This window comes from Phalacrocorax carbo, chromosome 1, assembly GCF_963921805.1.
Source record: "Phalacrocorax carbo chromosome 1, bPhaCar2.1, whole genome shotgun sequence".
NCBI lineage: Eukaryota > Metazoa > Chordata > Aves > Suliformes > Phalacrocoracidae > Phalacrocorax > Phalacrocorax carbo.
This window is the reverse complement of record NC_087513.1, coordinates 206841205-206863839: the sequence shown is the minus strand read 5'-3', so window position 1 is coordinate 206863839 and position 22635 is coordinate 206841205. Positions and strand designations below refer to the sequence as shown.

At 39.5% G+C, this 22635-nt stretch overlaps 1 protein-coding gene across 4 annotated transcripts in view; it reads right to left on the bottom strand.

Annotated features, from left to right (window-relative positions):
* Positions 1–382: 382 nt before the first annotated feature.
* The window catches only part of SLC36A4 (solute carrier family 36 member 4), a 120792-nt gene continuing 98539 nt past the window's right edge, over positions 383–22635 (bottom strand). For all 4 annotated transcript variants that reach the window (XM_064441377.1, XM_064441379.1, XM_064441378.1 and 1 more), the window contains one exon: positions 383–3343. In XM_064441377.1, the coding sequence (XP_064297447.1) occupies positions 3036–3343 (308 nt within the window). In that variant the 3' untranslated portion in view covers positions 383–3035. The remainder of the gene's footprint in view (positions 3344–22635) is intronic.

Sequence of the window (22635 nt, the reverse complement as noted above, 5' to 3'; positions counted from 1 at the left end):
AATACATCAGTCTGAAAATCTGCTCCTTGACAGGCTGCTCCCTGGTCAGACACAGCAGTAAGATGTGTAAGGGTTTGTATTTGGGCCAGGTTATCCAAACTTTGATGGCTAAGATTAGATTCCTCAAACCTATCAACCTTCTAAACAAGTTACCTGACTTTCAGAGAGATGTGCTGCGTTCACCTGGGTACCAAGGCCACCTGTTTTGGTTCTAGGTTCCCAGCTCAGCAAATCTTAATTGACAGCACCATGTCAGCATTCACTTGCCCTGGCCAAAAACCACCACCAAACTCTGAACTGGTCAATTCCTCCGTACCCTCGCAGAAGCACCTTCTCAAAGTTGCTCACTAGGACACAATCGATGCAGAACAGATTATATGAATGGATTTGACAGTCCTTTATTCTCCAAACACACATGGGTAGAAAGATGCAAAACTAACAGGAAAAATAACTCACATTTAAATCCTATCAGTCCTACTAAAAATGTTCCGTGTAGAAGTATTTAATGTCAAGTAAAATAAGCTGCACAGGAATATACCCTATCAGTGTGTAGCGTATGGTTTAGGTAATCAACAGATTCATTATGAAACAGACAGAAACACTTAGACCCAACGTCTTTTAAAACAGCTTAAAGACTAAAACACCTTTAAGGCGAAAAGCTGAAGTTACCTTTTTCCACTCTGCTAACTACCTGTGTTTGCTCCTTTGTGGCACTTTCACACAAAAGGTTAATTCCCTGTATCATACCTGCAGAGACTCATCCCTTCAAAGTGCCTGCCAAGTATTTAACTTTGTCCACCCTAAAAAGAATATAAGAGCATTGCTCAGAACTATTGCTTGAACAAACAACATGCGGTTTGAACTACATGCTATAACGAATACCCGTCAGAATTGCCCTCACTGACATGGAGGTGAAAGCGCTCAAACACAGTAACCAAATGGTAGATGACTGGGGAAATATTCTGGAGAGAAAGTACAAATATAGATGTATCTAGCACTGTATTATTTTAGGACTGTAATGCCCAATGGTACATTATCAAATGGTAGATTTCCAAATTGTAGATTTCTGAGGAATATACTGAAGGCAAGCAAAATATTACATGTATTTCGATCTTAATTTGTATTAATGCAGTATAGAGGTTTTGGCATACCATATTTCTTGGAGGAATGTGATAATTAAAAATATCCCTTAGAAAAGGGAGTTTCTTCATAACAGGAATGAGTATGATAAATATGGTTGTATTACTGTACAAAATATAGAGTGTTTTTAGGAAACGACCAAAAATACAGCTTTAGCATTTGGACTGAGAGTCATCTATGAAGTGTGAGCCAGAAAGTCAAATACAAACCCTGAAAATCAGGATTCTGGCTGGGGACTCAGCATCCCCGGGCTTGCTTGAACAAAACTCATTTCTACCCAATTACCAACTTATAAACTTGTTCTTTTTTCTTCCAAAATGGACAAAAGAAGCAAAAATCAGTAAAGGGCATGTTAGATTCTATTTAAGGCAGAACATAAAAATGCAAAAATAATTATTATATGTTCCAGTAGAAATATAGATAGGCAGTCTACAGACTTCCAGCAACAGGTAAAAAAATACAGCATTTCATACAAGTGTAGAGGTGAAATCAAGGATAAAGAAACAGTGTAAAAAATGGGTCAGGACAGCAGTTACCAAAATGTACAAAAATAAACTACTCATCATTTGTGGTGTTGAATGATTTTTGCATCATTAAAGAAAGTAATATTGCTGTGATAAACTACATCCTGCAACTTTTCCTTCAAAATCCACTCTAAAAAGTGTCATGTCTTCCCATGTATACCCTGTGCCTCCTATAAGCTGTACCTCACTACAAAGCACAGTAGTTGCAAGCTGATGCTGAGACAACCCAAATCTTCAGACAACCTGCAGGCAGGTGGTGCACTGTAGGCACTAAGGGCTTCAGAGCAGACTTCCCTGGTGCCGCCCCAGCTCACAGTGCTGTGGAACCACAAGTTCTTTCACAAATAATCCACAGCTTATACATGCGAAAGTATGGCACATCTCCATTCTAGTAAGTAGTGTCTCGTCCTTTCCTTTCTCATAGAGAAATTAACACCATGAATCTTTAAGCTGCTCTGGACAGTCACGCTTCCATGGCTCTACTGAGCATCACAGTTGCCATTTCCCTGGAGCAGGGCTCTGGCCATGCTGAACAGCTCATGGTACAGGAACATATAATAACAGATCATGTGAGATGGCAAGAACGCTCCTAACTAGCTATCTTTTGGTCTATTAAAAGATCCAGCCTTTATCTCTAAACCTTATACAGTCTTGTCCATTCTTCAGCTTAAATGTTAAGATAGTTGTCATGAAAAGGAAAAAAAGCCTTTATGCTTTCTGTCATGTAACCAATCACCAGCAGTGGTGTGCTGTACTGACCAGGGAGGCCTTGGTCCTTCCAATCGCTTGAAAAACTCCCCTTGGAGCCAGTGTGAACAGGCTGAACAAGAGTCATGGTCATTCCGCACAGAGCACTCCAACTCCAGACATACCCACTCCCAGGAACCAGAGGCAGGCAACTTTTCTGCAGCAAACATCTAAGTCCCCAGAATGGAAATGAAAACCACAGCTGCTCTTTTCTAAAACTACAGTGTCTCTGGTTCACTGGGGTGCAATTGACCCCATCAGGGACAGCCAAGAGAAGGTCTGTGCATCACTGAGCTCCCACTCCAACCCTTAAAACAGAGCTGGAGTGAAAAAAGTAGTGCCTAGACTTATTTCCTTCCTATATTCATGTATACATTTTAAATCCTGACATCAATTCAGTTTTTCACTAAGTGAGCAGAGGTTGAGAGCAAACAGGCTAATTTAGGGAGCAGATGGGAAGGAATGAAAGAAGGAACAAAGAACAGAGTGAGGAAGGGCTGCATGCTGTTTTTCAAAAATTCATTTGGAAATGGAATTTGTCCCACACATAGGTCTGCCATCCCTCTAGGATTTCTTGTCAGAGGTTTCTTGTTAACGAACAAAATAATTCACAGTGCCTGCTTATTACTTTAAACCAACCACCAAGTTAGTAGCATTTAAATCTGTGGAGATGCTCTCTGTTGCGTTAGCTAGAACTGTCGATGCAGGATAAATGATTTCTTCAACCGTCACATATGTCCCTGTTAAAAAACCAACAACTCCAACGACAGCTATAAAAACATCTTTAAATATTGTCCATAAACTTAAGTTTTCCTTGTAGAAAGTGAGGATTTCAACCAGAGGTGGCAGAATCAGTGCCAGAGTGCTGCTGCTGACAGCTCCAACGAAAGAAATCACCAGGTCTAGGCGAGGGATCAAAACTGCTACAGCACCTAAAACACAAGAAGAGTAACAGTGGCTTCAGAATCAACATGCTCATGAAAAACATAACCATGACAAATACGTAACCTAGTGGTTCATGCTTTTTAAGAAGTTCGCCATTCACTATTTTCCAGCTACAAGTGGTGTATGATATATAAATTAATGCATGTATTTGTGAGTGAGATACATCTTCATGCTCATGTGAGATACTCAGTTTCAATTCTGAGTTTCTGTACAAGCAGAGCTTCAAGTTAAAGTTTTCTTGTACTTACAGAGTAAATAAATTTGGCCTGCAAATCATAGAGAAATGAGAAATATGAAAATGTATGGAGATGTTTTACTTTTTTGATTGTTGTTGGGTTTTTAAGACAAAAGAATAAAGTTCAGGAAGAGCAGGAGAAGGGGCTGTTGCATGCTGCCCAGGAGACAGTGGGCAAAAATACATTACTATTCATTACCATATATTACTAATAATCTAAAAGTGACATAAAATTATTCAAAATAAACCAAACCCACCGGCCACTTGGCAGTCTCACAATCATCTAAGTCACTACAAACTTGCCTCTTGAAAAAACTTGGTCTACACAATTGCATTCAATTTGTAAAATGCCACTATAACTGTTGCCCAGTTAACTAAACGAGAACTTAGTTCTGCCAAGAGATAAGTCTGAACACAAGGCCCACTAAGACTTTTAGCACGGCATGGCCGGCCTCACCTCCTGAAACTATACCAGCCACAGAAACAGAATCCATCATTTGGACCAGAACCGCTTTTGGTTTTAAACCCTTTGGCTGGCAAGCCCAGGCAAGATACCCTCGTATTAACTCACATACACCTGCTGTCATATAATGTTTTCAGTCCTATATTAGAAAACAGCTTTCAAAGGCCAGCTGAGCACAGGCCTCTATATGATCCCCTGTATGTGGTGGAAACATCTGTCTTTTTTCCCTTTCATGAATATATCGCTTTCTAGCTGTCAGACATCTTTGTAAACTTCCACAGCATCTGCCCGCTTACCATTTTCTATCACTTCACATCAAGGCAAGGAAGCAATCAGGAAGGAAGGGAATGGGGAAAACTTGTATAAAAGCCACCAGCAAATCAAAAACACCACATAATATGTTTTGGTTCTTCCATACCTCCCTTCTTAACTCTTAAGCCATAATAAAAGCATCTTTGCCTTCACAGCAACTCCTCCACCAACCAAATATTATGTAAACAAAACAAATTGAACAAGCAGGAAGGAAATCCTCACATAACATGTGAAGATGAAAACCAGAAGGTGCGTATCAGCTTTATAATATCTCAAGATGAGCTATTTGCAGAGCATCTTTGCTGGGGGCTGAATGCCACCAGCTGCCTCAAATTCTGACAACATCTGATTATGAAAGGCAACTTACAAGTTTTGTTACTGCTGATGTTCTCCATTGAGAATATGTAACCTGAAGAAATCTGCAGTGGCACATACACTCAAAATTCACTTGCAGAACACAACAGTTATCTGCTGCCTCCAGGTAACATTTTAATAAAACCCTTAACTACAGAGAGCTCACGTAAAAAGGAGGTAAGATTGAAGGTATAAGCCCACAGAGGCATAAAGGATTCTCCAGCCCATCCTATTTGAAAGAAGCACATCATGCACAGATCTGCCAAAAAAACCCAATTAACTTGTTCTTGCTTGCCATGACTATAGTTTAACACTCTGTAATTCTACAGAGATACAAGAGGCATCATATGGCCAAAGGAAGCTTGGACAGAGACAGAGGTGTCCTTTAGGAGACCTTAGAAACACCCTGACACTCAAAAATAGATGAGCCAAGTCTTTTTATCCCACTGTTACGATGGACCTACTCAATGCCAAACAAACTGTTCCTTCCATTGCATGAATATAACATTTTAAGACTAGAAATGACACATGCTTACGTATTATCTAGGACAAAGCTGAATGGAATGAGAAAGGAATTAAGTCCAATTTATTAAAGTCACAAAATACCCTTCTCCATAACTTATGTGGCCATAACTCCATTCAAGCCATAAAAGTAGGCACTGTGAGTGCCCAAACAATATAGGATGAGTGCTCAGACCAGACTGGCTGGCAGGCTTGCTTGATACTTGCACAGGAATGCACAGTTCATATGTAATTGAAAAGCGCAGATGAAGTATATTTGCAATGACTGGTAAAACTCTCAGCTAATGAATATGTCGAATATGTTCTTCTGAAGCAAAAGAGAGGGCTGCACATTTGTTATCTTTCCAATTTAATAGATGTAGTGGGTATATTTATTAAACATAGATTTTTCAACTTCTGTAATAGACCTCTTTCAATTTTACACGTGTCCAGAATTTAGAAGGTAGTCATTAATTTATAGTTCATAGTTTTGTTTGAAAAGTTCTGCTTTATTACAAATAATGACAATATTTTTCATACTTTTTTAATTGGAAAAAAATAGCTACAGTTTATAATTGCTTCAGGTTACAGAAAAGAAAAATGTGTGTTGGTTTGGATCTCGTCAAATGTTTGTCTGGCTCATACAAATATGTATGAATCTGGATATTGCTGTGAGAGGAAGTTTGGAAACATGTTTCAAGGTTTTAATTAGTGTCTTATTTATTTTCTAACAACCCAAGACAAATACAACTCTGTCTTGGTTTTGGCTAGTATAGAGTTAATGTTTTCATAGTAGCTGCTATGGGGCTCTGTTTTGGATTTGTGCTAAAAACAGTGTTGATACTACAGAGATGTTTTAGTTGTTGCTAAGTAGCACTTACACTGGTCAAGGACTTTTCAGCTCCCCGTGCTCTGCCGGGTGCACAAGGATTTGGGAGGGGACACAGCCAGGACAGCTGACCCCAACTGACCAATGGGATATTCCATACCGTATGGCATCATGCTCAGCATATAAAGCTGACAGAAGAAGGAGGAAGGGGGAACATTTGGAGTGATGGCGTTTGTCTTCCCCAGTAACCACTACGCGTGATGGAGCCCTGCTTTCCTGGAGACGGCTGAACACCTGCCTGCCCATGGGAAGGAGTGAATGAATTCCTTGTTTTGCTTTGCTTCCACGCGCAGCTTTTGCTTTACCTGTTAAACTGTCTTTACCTCAACCCACGAGTTTTCTCACTTTTACTCTTCTGATTCTCTCCCCAGTCCACTGTGAGGGGAGTGAGCGAGCAGCTGCGTGGGACGATTGCTGACTGGGGCTAAACAACAACAAACTCTTGTTTATTACCTACCAAAGAAATGTCTTCAAGAACTAAGAAAGGGGCCTAGTTTCCAGAAGTAAACAAGGGCATTCCTACAAGCAGGGAGCCTAACTTTCCCAGCCATACATAGGTTTTAAAAGATGCAATGTCAAGAAGGAATTCTGAACCTTTATCAACAGTCATGAAACTTTCTGGTTTGGAAGCTCCGGGAATCTCAGCTGTATAAATAAGTTTTACAAGATTAATATGACAATTATTTTTGGCCAACAGTTAAATTGTCTTCAGGCTTGAAAGAAACAGCAAGAGCTATATGAACAAAGGATCCTGCAGAGATAACGAGAGATTGCAAAATATTAATTCTACCTTAACTCTGCAGTCTAGTCTCAAAACCCAGTTATAATGGATTCTCCTGCCTGTCTCAGCCATGCAGTCACCCATTCATGTCAGTTGGGGCTTTTTTGGGGAGAGGGACGCTACAGTAGAATGTTTCTATTTTCTTAAGAGACATATCACCCCAGTGGAAAGATACCCTCAATTTTACTTTGTTTATATTATAGCAATTTTACAACTTTACCTCCTTGATACTGAATCAACACATTACTAGCCAGACTTGCTTGCTGAGATAATCTCAGAGAGACACTGGGGAAAAAAAGGTTTTGCCATCTCTTTACTGCTACCCAACCTAAGTGCATTCTAACTGCAGATGAAGTCAAATACATGATTACCATATTCCAGTACTTCCTCTAGTAATCAAATACTGAGTTACTTTATTTTTATCAAAAAGTAACGCATATGCCATGCTAAATTCTTGAGCAAGACGGACACTGCTGTAATTAGTATCTATGGATGTAAGTAAAGATTAAATTATAATTTTGGTCCTGCCCATACACAGATCAAAAGCGAAACATCTTACAACTTCATCAGGAGATTTTAATGATACAGCTCAGTTAAAAAGCCTTTTTTCCATGTTTCTAGAAGGACTTGATTTATTTATAAGCATCTTATAGGAAGCCAGAAAGCAATATTGAAATTTAAAAGGCTAATAATACTGATAATTTCTACTAAATTTTCCTTTAGCCCAATAATAAAGCTGCTTAATATTTCTTTATTAAAGTCATTACAAGAAATTACTTTCCAGATAGTATCAGATTTTAGATTTCATCTAAGTATTCAAATATAATTCTGACAAAAAACAGGTCACCTGAAACGTGCATTTGAAGAAAAGATGTAATACATACATTACCAGATCAGTAGATTGGCCCAAGCAAATTGTCCTAACAGCAGATTTTATAAATCTACATGGTCAAAAAGACTGAGGGCTTCTTAAATATGAGAAATGTTGGATATTACTAGGGAGTGGTAATTTCACACAGCTGAAGAGCAAAATTATCTCAAGCAATATATTTGGAATTAATGATTGTAAAGGTCTTTTGCAACCTAAACAATTCTATCATTCTATGATTCTATGATTCTCTACAGCCAGTTTTCTTCAAAGGCATTGATAGTGCTGAAGAGGTCCCTGTTCTGCAGGAAGTCAGCATGCCCCAAACTTAGTCACTATTTGTACCACCTGATTTTGGCCCTGATTTTGGCCCAAATCAGAAGACTGGAGCACTGATGTATTGAAGATGGGTGTTTGACATACACAAGACTTTCCAAAAGCGCAAAACAAAATTGTATTTTCAACCGACAGTTGCCTATGATACAGCAAAGAGTCCATTCCAGGGGGAAAACAGGCCTACCATTACATATTTCCCAAAGCATTCTGGCTGTGGGCAAAATGGCAATTCAAAATATCAGCCTGAATTCTCCTTCCTTTTCTAATATCCAAGGGTATGCTCTCTGCCCATCTTTCCTGACTGCAGTAGTGTTCAGCCAGCCAAACTGGCATCCTCTTCTTCCCTTCACCTTACTGCATTGTTTCCTGGATCCCCCTTCCCTAATGCAGCAACTTCATATTTTCTTCCAACTCACTCCTCCTTTTCTGCAACGCTCTCCTCCACATTGCCCAAGATTTTTTCCTTTACCTCCTAAGAACAGAAAACCATTTCTCTGCTTCTGACTACCCCAGAAAGCTCAGCCAGTTTGGCTGTCAGGAGTTTACACGTGCAGGCTGGACAACTAGGAAGTCAGGGTATCTACATCTTCTCACGTGGTCATTTGACCAAGGGATCCGTGTTGTGTTTTCTGTGCAAATGTATTTCCATGCTCAGTACATGAGCTGTGTCTTCCACCTTGGCTTGAAGCAGGTGAAACAGTGCATGTTACCCCTCGGACATCAGCTGGACATTGCAGACTTATATAGAGAACCACAATAATTCATTTACCTCTCTTGTCTAAAACAGTGACATGCTACATCACCATTAAAACAATTCACATTTTAAAAATAGATGACAAAATCTAACAGAACTTTGGATTTCAAGAAAAAGAGGTTTATTTAAATAAATAACAAAAAATATTGCTTTCCCTGAGAGTTCCACAGTGGAAACTAAACTGTGTCTTGATACATATGTACAAAGGAATATGAGACCAAGTAGAAACCCGTAATTAATCTGAAGATAAACTAATGCAAATAATCACTTAAGAGCATTTGCAAATAATTTACTGAGCTCTGCACACAGGTAGAAAGAAATCTACATATTGATGGCTGCAGTTTAAAGAAAAAGGATTTTACATAAAGAACCTGATATTACATAATTGTGAACAGGAAAATTATTTTTTCTGGCTAAGAATGCTAATTAGTATAAAGTTTCAAGTGGTGTTTTTTTAGCTGTTTTTAAGACATCAAATGACTATAAGATACCTATAGAAGATAATTTCTTTAAAAATTATTTAGATTCAGTCTTCACCAAAAATAATTTTCTTAACCCAATTTCTTAAAAAGCATATTTTTAATTACCAGCTCAGTCTCAAAACCAAAACCAAACAGAAAAAGAAACAAAGCAGAAAATAAATTGCCGTTATACTACAAGGTGACAAATTCTACTTTCACACTGGAGAGAAGAAGAGATACAGTTTTGCACACAGGACAACCACACACATCATATGGTTTGGCTTTATTTATTCCCTTTGGAATAAAAAACTCTTTCATCATTATCTTCCTGCAACATACGGTACGGAGAGATAGAAAGTACTTCACGTCATTTGCCCTCACCCTACAACTCACTGCTTATGATTGCTTTGTCCTACGTTAGCAGGGAAGACCAGACTCATACAGCAGAAGATGGTTTAAATAACGTTACCCTTCACAATAAGATGTAATCAAGGACACTGTCCAGACACACAGCAGAGCCCTAATAACCTGTTCAGGGAATGGGCAGATCCATCCCTTCCCCCGAGCCCTCCGCATCAGTTTCTCAAAGATGTGTAAGTAAATAATTTCTTACAGCACTTTGCATCAGAAATTTCAAAGCTGCTTACAAAAGGTTTTATATTTGTATTATTTTTGTTCCTTATGCAGGAAGAAGCATAAAGAATGACATCAGACCAAACAGCAACTTAACAGAGGCATTGAGTCCACATTTTTTTTCCAAATTACCTAAAATACCTATACCCAAGCTAGGACTGGCACATACCGCTGGTACGAGAGGCCCCCTCCAGGACAGCATTCCCTCCATGCTCCACTAATAAAATCTCTCCCCCCAGTTGTCTGTGCTCTATACAGCCCCAAAATTCAGGTAGTGTAATTTGATCAGATTTCAGTTTCCAGGATCTGCACCCATTTTAAGCAGAATTTGGTGTCACAACAGTCTCATGCAGGAGGAGGCTGTGTGAGCAGGTATAGATAGACAGGGACAGGGACAAAGTAGCAGCAGTGACACAGCTATAAGACAATTCTTCCCCCTATGCACCTTCTCAGGACCACTCAGAGCAACTTGCTCGCTCCTAGTCAAATGTCAAAGCCATAATTAATAAACTGCCTTGCCTCCTCACACTGTTTGCTCTGTCTGCCCTTCATCAGGTCTTCAGAATTAATGTCTTTTAACTAAGCACCCCTCTTGGATGGCAACACAGAAAGCAAACCAGGCAGCGAGACTCTAAGGAAGCTCCTCGTGCTGCAGGTTGCCCAGAGCTGCAACACTAAGTGATCTTCATCAGTGTCAAGGGAGGTTATCCTCCCCCTCTACTCCACCCTAGTGAGGCCACATCCGGAGTACTGCGTCCAGTCTGGGCTCCCCAGTTCAAGAAAGACAGGGAACTACCAGAGAGAGTCCAGGGCACAGCTACCAAGATGACCAGGGGGCTGGAGCACCTCTCTTATGAGGAACGGCTGAGAGACTTCAGTTTGTTCAGCCTGGAGAAGAGAAGACTGAGGGGGGATCTTATCAATGCTTAGAAATAGCTGAAGGGTGGGTGTCAAGAGGATGGGGCTGGAATCTTTTCAACGGTGTCCAGTGACGGGACAAGGGGCAACGGGCACAAGCTGGAGCACAGGAAGTTCCACCTGAACATGAGGAAAACTTCTTGACTTTGAGGGTGCCAGAGCAGTGGCGCAGGCTGCCCAGGGAGGTTGTAGATTCTCCTTCTCTGGAAATATTCAAACCCCGCCTGGACACATTCCTGTGCCCCCTGCTCTGGGTGTGCCTGCTCAAGCAGGGGGGTTGAACAAGATGATCTCCAGAGGTCCCTTCCAACCCCTACCATTCTGTGATTCTGTGATTCATAAAACCAGCAAGCACAGGTGCTTGGCACAGCACACACTGGATTATGTGCAAATGTATTTCACCATTTAATTAACTACAGTCCATGGGCTCACAAATGACATCTGGTTAGACTGTTATATTTGAAATACTGTATTTATTCATTTGTCTCTGCAGTAAATTTATTTGAGCTTTGCTACTGATACTTATCATACAAATATTTTTAGATGTACTTCAGTGAAATAATGTAAACAACTGCTATATGCAGCTAGATTCAACAAATGAATGTAAAGGATGCAGCAAAACTCATTATTGTTGAGCTCTGAATGGATGATCCTATACCATTTCACTACTGAGACTGTTCCTGCTGCCAATCACTCTCCTTCAGACATCTGATTCTATGGAACCATCAGAAATGAGTCTGCAATTAAACTTCTGTCCTCTTTGTCTCAGTCTCTTAAAATAAACTGCGACTCAGACAGCTGAAGGGCTTCCAACAGCACAAGCAAAAATTAACGTTTGCTCATCCAAAAACAAGACTGTTTTTGCTACACGGAGCAGAGGTGAAGAAAAGAGTTGAGAGCTGCAGCTAAGCCGTGAAAAGCCAGCCATACTGCTTTCAACGCTACTGGAAAGTCGTATTTCCCTCCACTCACCGTCATCACTCCATACTCCCCAATCTTTCTCTTGGATGCACTATGTATATCAAGCTATGTCACAGGAAAGTAGGCACTGATCCATGGCTACTTTGCTGTCCCATAACAAAAGCAAGACCCAGGCAATAGTAAGTTAAAATAATGTAATATAAAAAAGTTTGTCTTGCCCTTACCCTTGAAAATAAAAATTTCATTATATACCTTTTGATTACTACATGAAGTGTGTGAAAAATAATGTAATTATATTAGATTGAACATACTTACCTTTAATCTTAAATTGCCATACTTTGCTCCATAAATACTAAAAATGTACACATGAAGGAGAAACATTGCCAAAGAAACCTTTAAGAATAGTTAAAATTACTTCATTTTACCCTTCAAGCTTCTTGTCCTCTTTAATAATCAAATTTTACATTTCTTTATTAAAGATTATTAAAGGAACAGCTGATTAAGACAACAAAAATATTTACATTACTGTGGAACTCTTTTGTCAAAACAGAATCCGTCAGGATGCCAAAAATAATAATAGATTATCTTCAAATAGATTATCTTCTCTAATGACCATATAAGGACTAAAAAATATATTAAATAACTGATTAAGTTAGCTCTCCCTGCTTCCCCCAAGTATTAAATAAATTACAGAACAAGGAGATTCTGTTGTGGATAACTAATAAAACTTCTGAGCTAAGAGTCTCTAACCTGTGTTTGGGGTGTTGTATGTGCTACAGCTTCTACAAGCAGAACACATTAATTTGCACATTTCAAAAAGAGACGACTTATCAGGAGATCAGCTTGCCTAAGGAGGGAGCTCATGACTCTGAAAAGATGGCATAGAGGAGATGGAGGCAGGGACAAGCTACAAAAGAGAAATTTAGAAACATCACATGGACATGTCTGGATAGTCTCAGGAAAGCTGAAACTCAACTGAAGCCAACATGTTCACGGGATGCCAAGAGCAATAAGAACTTTTACAACCACACTGGTAATAAAAGGCTGAAGAAGGAGAGTGTGAGCCTGCTGCTGCATGGAGTGTGCGATTTAGTGACAGTACACCCAGGTTAGGCTGAGGTACTCAATGTGGCCTTTGCCTCGGCTGTTGTCCCAGCCCCTGTGGTCAGTGAAAGAGCTCAATGAAGAGAACTACAATCAGTCGATGAGGACAGAATCAGGGACTACTTGAGAGAACTCAGACCATAAAGATATACAGGACATGATGGGTTGCATCCAAGTGTGTTGAAGAGAACTGGCCAATGTCCTTCTATATCCACTCTACATCGTCTTTGAAAGGTCATGGAAAACGGGGGAGATCCCTGATGACAGGGGGAAAGTAAATGTCATCAAGAAAGGCCAGAAGAATAATCCAAGGAAATATAGGCAAGTCAGCTTCACTTTGGTCCCTGGAAAAATCTTGGAGCAAATCATCTTGGAGCATATTTCTGAGCATGTGAACAAGAAAAAGGTGACTGGGAACAGAAAAATGTATTTATGTAGGGTAAATCACACCTGACCATCCTCACTGCCTTCCCTGATACGATGACTGGATTTATGGATGAGGGGAGAGTAGTAGATGTAATTTACCTCAACTTTAGAAAGGTCTTTGACACTGCCTCCCACAATAACCTTGTATCTGGATGGAAGGAAACCAGATGGGTAAAAAAGTAATTGGACTAACGAATAGTGGTTCGTACTCTACTGGGTGGCTGGTAAAAATCCTAGTAGGGAAAGTAAAAGCTTTCTGTAACAGACAAAAACATGAAATAATCACTTGACACGAATTATGTTCTTTAAGCCTAGAAAATGATAATGCACTCACTACAATACTAATTTCTCACAAAAATATCCCTGTAGCACAAAGTAACAGTGCTGAAAGTGGGCTCATATCATGTTTAAGTCCAAATTAATTTAAAACACTGATTTTTAATCACGATTCAAAGCTGGATTAAAATGTGTATTTTAACAGTGATACTTCACAGGTTTTTTTATTTCTTAAGTAGAATGGCTTAAAGACATATTCACTGTTGCTTATTTATCACTTCAGATGATACATCATATTATTGAAATAATAGCAGTGCTAAGTATCTTACAAACTAAATACTTTAGTCTCCAGAGGGCTTTTAGCCACTTTCAAATTGCAAGCCACACTCTGATTTCACACAATTTTCATGAAAAGTAAACGCCTGGATTCTCATGTAGCTTTTAAGTATCTGAATTGGCCTGGTCTTTTTTGGGCTGTGAAAATGCAGAGGCTTTTGGTATGATCATTGCATACGGCACGTACTGACATGCTAATAAATATCTTGTGTATTTACTGCAACATATCAAAAGTAAATTAAAAAATAATGTCCATAAAAAGACAACAAGCACACTGCAGTGGGATGACCAATGAATTTCCAAAATAATGCTTTGCAACAGCTTGTGTCAGAGGCACAAGTTAGTTAAAGCCTGCTGTGTTGATTGATGATATAGAAAAAACAAGCTGCCAAGTGCCTTGGCTTCCTGGAGAGAATCACGTGCAGTAGCTAGTTAAGGTTCAGCACCCTGCATTGACAGGCTTAGGCAGATTAAGTACTGAATTATGGCCTGCAGTCCAAATCCATCAAAAAATGCAATCATCTGCAGACATTTTTAACCTTAATTTATTGGCATTTCACCTCGCAAAGTGAAGTTCGGAGACAGCAGCTTGCTTCATCACGTAGGAAAACTCAACTGCCAAATGTATAGCTGCCTACAGCCCGGCACGGGGAAATTCAGGCGCAGCGTGTATCTGAAGCACCATCATCTCCTACAGTCAAGTCAGCTGTGCTCGCTGCAGGCTGGGGCTTACTGCACACATCACTCTTTGCCAGATGTCTGCAACCACCCCCTGTACGTGATGCCTGCCCCAGAGAAGGGGTCACCCTCCTTAGCATTCGTTCTCATTTTTTTGTGACCCAAGTAGATCAATACCCAACATAAATACATGACTGCATATCATAAGCCTGCACTATATACTGTCCTTTAGCTATAATTTGCAAAGAGCTCACCATCATATTTTCAACTTGATGGGAGAGGGAAAAAAATTAATGCTTACAGCAGTTACACAGGAATGGGGCACTCGGGTTCAGTGCTCTCCTCAAGGAGCTGAGGTTTAAATCACACTTCGAGTGTCCCAAACACTGAGTTTATAGTTTTCACCTACAAAACTACCTTTCAATTTTTTTTTTCTAAACATAATACTGTTAATTAAACCACCCAAAGAAATTTGCCAAAAATTTAATTTTATTCCTTAGTCATAAGATTATTCAAGCTGTGTCTTTTCTTTTAAGATCCCTAAACTGCCGATTCACTGAAGTTTTGTCAGAGGAATTCTCAGATTTTCTGCAGGGTTTTTAAAACACAGCTCCACTTCAACATTTATAAAGGAAACAAAACTTTTTAAAACCTGTGTGTGTTATCAAAATACAAATGATCTAGTTGTCAAAGTCTCGTTATGACTTCTGAGAAAGCAGTTTTCTGAAATAAACATGTTTTCTACTGTTCCCAAGCTTAGCAAACTTAAAGTTACATTTCAAATCAGCTTTTTACTTAAGAATGAAGCATTTTAGTTTCCTGCCCTATATTGGTCAACATAAAACAGCAGGCAGTCTTCATTGCAAGAGATTTGCTGTTAAAAACAGTACTTGTAAAAGCCAGTGATTTGACGGATCTGCGCAGGATGTAGTCACAGGATGTAGGTTGCTCAGAAATAGCCGCGCACCAAACAAGTATTTATCTGAGAAGGAAAACCAGCAAAGAAGCAGAAAGCATCTGGATGGACTACAGACTGGAAAATTAACTTTCAAAGTCTATCAGGAGACAAACAATGCAGCTGGTCTAAAGAAATGGTCAATGAAAGTGATTTTCAACATTGTAGAAGTACCAGAACAAGACGATGTCTCAAACAGTTTACAAATCCCCCATGGTTGTTATGTTTGGGCTTGTAGGTCCTGTAATTTTGTATCTCTCTCCATAAGGAAAGGGAAGTCACTGTACCCTTAAAAATACAGCTTTTAATCTGTGCATCGGAAACCTGTTTTAAGTGTGTTTCACTCGCACTGGTCTGTTTAGTAGCTTTGGGCATATCCCTTCCTCTCCCCATGCCTTGGCTTCCTTAGCTGCAAGATGGCAACAGTAAGTGAGTTCCTTTGGAAGGCACTTTGACAGTGACAGATAAAAACAATATGAAAATAATAAACTTTAGTAAATTGCAGTAGCTATTAGAGCTTTAATACTTACACTGGAACTCTGATAGCAAAGAGAATTACTCTTAATTGTCCATGTGCTTACACGATAAATGGTAAATAACGAACTGAGCTGCTGTTACGTGATCAGACAACCTTTTTTTTTTTTTTAGTACTTTGCATTCTGTTTTATGGATGGTTTCCTTCCTATATCAAACTCTACCATAATCCTTTGGTAATGCTTTTAAGTGGTCAGTGAAACGATTATATGTAAATATAACTTATAAAGCAGTATGAACTCCCACAGGATAAAAAGCAATACTAAATATCAAGCACAAGATATTACTGTATTATAATGCCATTTTTTAACCAGCAGGCGTTATAACCATCACTGCCAACATCCTTAAAAGTTTGTTACCGAAAGTAAAAATGGTGCCTGCTGGTAGCATTTCAAATAACGATGCAGAAATGCCCAATATGAGCTCAAAGGATTTGAGATAACGACAAATTTGATTGGAATTTGCTAGATAGAATTTATAGCTGTAATTGTTGTTTAGCTATTAATTGACAGGCTCCTGTGCTTGCTTGCCTCACTGTATATTAGTCTAGAGCTTGTGAGTGGCTGCTTTTTGCTTTCGCTGCTCGCTGTACTGCTTATCACCTTACCCTGCATTGCCTGGGAGCATCCTGATAACAGCAATGGCCAGGTGTCTGGGCTGGGAGATGGCCAGGGCCCAGCTGCTGTTCCTGTGCTGCTGTGCTGGACAGGCTGGAACTCCAGTGTGGACCTGAGTCAAAGGGACCATGGCCTGTGGATGAGTCCACATGGGAGCAGGACACCCTGAAGCATCAGGTGGTGGATAAGCCCATGACAGAGCAGGTACATCTCGAAGCATCTGTGGCTGTAGATAAATCCATGCTGCAGCAGGTACACCTTGAAGCATCAGAAGCTCATAGATAAGGCTCCACCTGAGGCACGTACTTCCCTAAGGGACTGTGGATAAGTCCAAGCCAGAGGAGGTGCAAGACGAGGAGTTCATTGCAATGTTAAACGCTATGGTCTGGTCCAAAGGGGCCAGGGGTGGAGATTGTAATGGAAATACCTTTAAATAGATGATGTAGCCTGGGACTTGAGCTGCATGTTATGTGAATTACTACAGCAGGAACCACCTGAACCAATGGAGGACAAGCCTTACAAGAAGCAGTGCAAGTGCAGCAGTGACCCGACCTGAGCTGGCTTTGGTGCTCAGTAACTCCACACAACACACTGCCTCTCCTGTCCTGAGCGACCACCATAACAGAGCCCAAAGTCATGGACTAAATGAACTCAGTGGACATTTGTGGACATTTATGAACATTTTAAAGACATTTTATAGGGATGGTTGATAGACTAAGAGAATGGAATCTGTGTATTGTATCAAAGGAATGGAAGATGGGTGGTGGTTAATGAGGTTGTATTGGACAGTGTGGCACCTAAGCATGATGGAAATGGTAGGGGATAAGGTGTGGATAATGTGCTGGTTTTGGCTGGGATGGAGTTAATTTTTTTCAGACTAGCTAGTACAGGGCTGTGCTTTGGATTTGTGCTAAAAACAGTGTTGATACTACAGAGATGTTTTAGTTGTTGCTAAGTAGCGCTTACACTGGTCAAGGACTTTTCTGCTTCTCACCCCACCCCACCAGCAAGGAGGCTGGGGGTGCACAAGGAGTTGGGAGGGGACACAGCCAGGACAGCTGACCCCAACTGACCAATGGGATATTCCATACCGTATGGCATCATGCTCAGCATATAAAGCTGACAGAAGAAGGAGGAAGGGGGAACATTTGGAGTGATGGTGTTTGTCTTCCCCAGTAACCGCTACGCGTGATGGAGCCCTGCTTTCCTGGAGACGGCTGAACACCTGCCTGCCCATGGGAAGGAGTGAATGAATTCCTTGTTTTGCTTTGCTTCCTGCACGGCTTTTGCTTTACCTGTTAAACTGTCTTTACCTCAACCCACGAGTTTTCTCACTTTTACTCTTCTGATTCTCTCCTCAGCCCACTGTGAGGGGAGTAAGGGAGCAGCTGGGTGGTGCTTAGTTGCCAGCTGGTGTTAAACCATGACACCTGGCAAGCTATAACTCATTTGAGATGGTACTGATGTATATCCTACAGCTCTTTAGATAATCATTATCTAACTTTCCACAGGAAAAAAAACCAACAACTTTTTCTTCTTCAACAGTTACTGTTGAGTTAATGTTTAAACTGAATCTCCCTTTTGTTCTAAAAAAAAAGTGTCTAAAAAAGGTAACATTTCAGATAAAAGTCATTAAATAACCTTTAATTTAAATTAGGTATTAGGTTTTTACTTAGCAGCATAATTAAACAAAGACCCTGAAACAACGATCTGTTTTGATGGTGCTTAATATTTTCCTGTAGTGCTGAGTCTGGCATAATATCCACGTCTCAGAGCAGTCAAGCTTGCCAGCCCATTTCCCAGGACAGGGCCAAGCATCAGGCCAGAGAACAGACTGGGAAATAAGTATCACCTGCCCTCATTTGAAACCAGTGTCAGAGAAAATATGACATACAAAGAGTATAAGATCAAAACTATTCCCCAGCTGAGTCCCCTGATTCCTAGGCTACGTGTTAGTCATTGACATTTCACTGACAGATGCAATGCAAATGAAATTACACTATGTATCTTTTTACATGACACTGTAACTGTATGTGCCTCCACTTGGTCACCTAAAACTTGAGTTCTTTATAGAACTGAACACCGTCCTTACTGAGAAGATACCCTGCCTCCACAGGTGAGCTACCTCTGTGGCTGAGTACCCTCACCACTGGAAGTCTGCGCTTTCCCATATGAATTTGTGTGAGGTCAACTTCCAGACAAGTAACCTTTGCTATCTGTTTGTGACGATTAAAGCTCTATCAGATGTCACTTAACTATTTCTTGGGTATAGATAATAAACTGAACTTTGTAATCCTCCTTTGATCAAGCATACTTCCCATCATCTTTTCTGTTGTATGTGGTTATTAATATATGACACTGCTCTGCCTACAAACCATTACTACTATGCCCGTTCCTCAGACACAATATGGTACTTTGAGCTCAGGTTCAACTAGTTAATTACCTTGTCATCCCCTCTTTCTTACCACAGCTGTATAAAAGACTATTCAAAATGCCTGTGCTATGTATTCTTCACTATTTGTGTGCTGCTCCTTGTACTGTCCGTACATTCTATCAGCTTTAATTCTGATTTTCAGATGATGGGCAAAAGCACCACCTAACCTAACTAACCTAAACTGAAGGAGCAGTTTATTCTTTGCCAAAAGCATTGTAAATATTTACTTAAGGATGTAATTATAACCATGGTGTTAGACTATTGATCTACCCATTTTCAGTAAAATAATAAATTTATTTAATAGAATGTATTCTACATAATTTGCATGAATTATATAATATTTATTATAGTTAATTATAAAAATGTACTGAACTTCAGTTGCTGTATGAAAAGCAAAAAGGTATAGCAAAAAAATATGTACTTAGTTGCACTGAATATGGACAGATTAGGCACACATTCAAGATTGGATTGTTCTTCCAGACTTGATGTCAGTCAGGTCTATGAGATCCTCTCCCAAAGACCTTCAAGGATCTATTACAAATGAAATGAAGAACAGTTCTTGTACCAAGGAATGATCATATTTTATCCCTCCCTTTTGTCATCACAAGATATCTTATACACTCTCAAGATAAGTGATTCTTTTTGGATGAGACAAAGCACTCAAGAATAGTGTAAAAAAGGAAGTCCTTCAATGAGGAGGGAGAGTAAATGACAAGGTCTTATCCATCCCTTCCATTTATGGCATGAATTTAGCAAGTATATCCACATGAGCAGATCATACAGCCATTCATAAGCATCTTACTTTTCAGAGTGAGTTGAAATATTTCAATAAGACAGGGAAAGAAAAATCACATAAAAAGAAAATAAAACAGTAATGTGAAAATGTAATACTGTAAGCATGTAATTCATTTAAATATGCTATACTTCTTCCTCTTAATTTTGCTCTGACATCTTAAGGCTGTGTACCTTTATTATGACAAGTGATCTTGTCAATTAAGTCCTAACAGCAGGCAGGTGAAGTCATTATAATGAAGTCACAGAGGACTTCATTCTCATACAGTTCCATATGCATCTCAAGATGCAAAGTTAACTTGCTGCCCATTATACACAGTAAACAGAACAAAATAATATTTTAGAAATTGCTAACTTTGACCAACGGCAGTTCAGACACACCATGATGCTAGCAGCCAGCAATTCCTCTTCCGATCCTCTATAAAACAAGACAGACATTTGAAAGCCTGTTGTGAGGACCAGCTTGTCAAGCCACTAATCATGAATAACACTAAGGCATCATTAATATTTTAGCTTTTATGCTTATTTGAAGCACTAGCAAAGAAAATGCCTGGAGTGACTAATTCCAGCTATGACGTAATGTTTTAAGAAACAATTTAAAGCAAAGCAATGTTTCACTTTTATCAAAAGGAAAAAGAAGCACTAGGGTTCTGGTATACAGACTGGCAGAAAAGTTATATTTTGATGGCCCTGAGTATTTTCTTTATTGCTAATTATTTTCAATATACAGTGAAAAGGCTCTTAAATATTTTCAATAAATGCTTGTGCTACCTTTATCCTGCGTAATCTTCAAAAGGCTTACTTGCAATCTGCCTATCATTTCTAGCAACTTAAAAGAAAAACTCTGCACATTTGTCTCTCTGCACAACGACCTATCTATGCATGAAGAAAAATGTTTTTCCTCATCTATAAATTAAGAAATAATTTTGAAAATAAAGGGCTTTTCTAATTAGAAGTCTTCATTCAAGACCTCCTGCTAGTTGCAACCCAACCTTAGCAGCAGATGTCCTGCTGCGGCTCATTTCAAGAGACTTCCAATCAATTTCTGAATTTTCTTCACTCAGTATACATTAAATATCGTACTTTGCTATTCAAATTTTAAATGCTCTCTCATGCTAACATAGCAATACAGAGAGGTAAGAACAGTTTTCACTCATTTTTACACGAGTTCATATAAGACTGCAGTCAACTGGAGATGCTGACTGCACTTCGCTGCCTTCCCTGGGAAAGCAGAGTTTGCTCTCTAACAAGTAGTGCTGCTAAAGGAATACAATCACTTTGACTCCCTGTCACTCTTAAATTTGGATAAAATCTTACCCAAATGCCCCTTGTCAGTTGAGTGATATCCAGAGTGCCACACATATGTAACACATGGAAGTGTGTGTCAGTTTTCCAGTGAACTCTCCCTATAGACAGAGCCCATAGCAGGGAATTCTCTGGACCACAGTTTGCCTCTGCTAGAACCACAGTTGAGTACCTTGCTGGTCTACTGTTAGATAGGAAAAATAATTACCACTAGAAAATGAAAACAAAATGTCAACAGCTTGTAAACCAAAAACGTACCCAGATATGTTTAGCTTAGTCATTTCCTTCTTGCACAGTAGTCAGTTTTTGCCATGCGTTGCTTTAGTGACTAAGACATTAAAACACGTGCACATCACTGCTTGAAACATTTTACTAATCAGTTAGCTCTACTAGTTAGATCACTTTCTTCTACAAGCTTATTGTGAAGATGGCATATCCAACGAGAAATGAAGTCCCATAGACCATAGCTGGGTTACAGTTCCCTTTTCACCTTGTTTGAGTTAGAAAGCAATACTCCAAAGCAGAAATGGCTTCTGTATATGAAGCTGCAAAGACTGACAGTAACACCTCTTAGCATTTCGCTCCGTACTTTACATATATTCCTGAAGGGAAACACTTTCAATATTTTTGACAATAATTTTCAGTTTCCTTTCCTCATAGAATTACTTTGCTCCCCAATCATATTCATTCCCTTGCTCATTAGCATGGCTTGATAGGTCTTATTTATAGCATGTATGTGAAAATAACTTGGAATTGTACCTAAATGACTTTCAAAATTAATGAAGTGGTATCATAAGTCTCTGTATTAAGTACTTGATAGACTTGTCAATTAGTCGGAGGAATTTATTTGAGCTTAGCTGGTTTTGATGAATTTTTTGAATTTTGTTGAATTTTTTTCTACCCACCTTTACCCAAAGTTGAAGTAGCCCTTAACTAAAAAGTTTATCTTTACTGAGCTAACTCTTAAGCAGAAGAGGAGAATGTTTGGCATGTTCCAACTTACTAATTAGCCTCTATGTCTCTGCTGGCTATGTAAATGTCCTGTCTGCAAAGAGGAAAATTAATTAAGGGATTCTTTCTTTTAAGCCAAAGCCACAGGGAAGACCACTTGACCAAACACCCATATCACTCCAGGCTGACTGGATGCCACTGAAGATACAGATACAACTTTGTAAGAAAGGGAAAACAGTTTGAGATAAATCCCAATGGTATGAGGGAGAAGTATGACAGTTAGGCTTCCCTTTCCTTAAGCCATGTTTGTAAGGGGATCCTGCAAGAAATACAGATCCACTCAGCAGCACAACAGTCCGGCAGGGTAAAGATGTACAAGATAAACCAGGCTGAGGCAGAACCCTTATGCCTAAAATTCCTGGGGCTTCAGAGTAACAATTTCAAA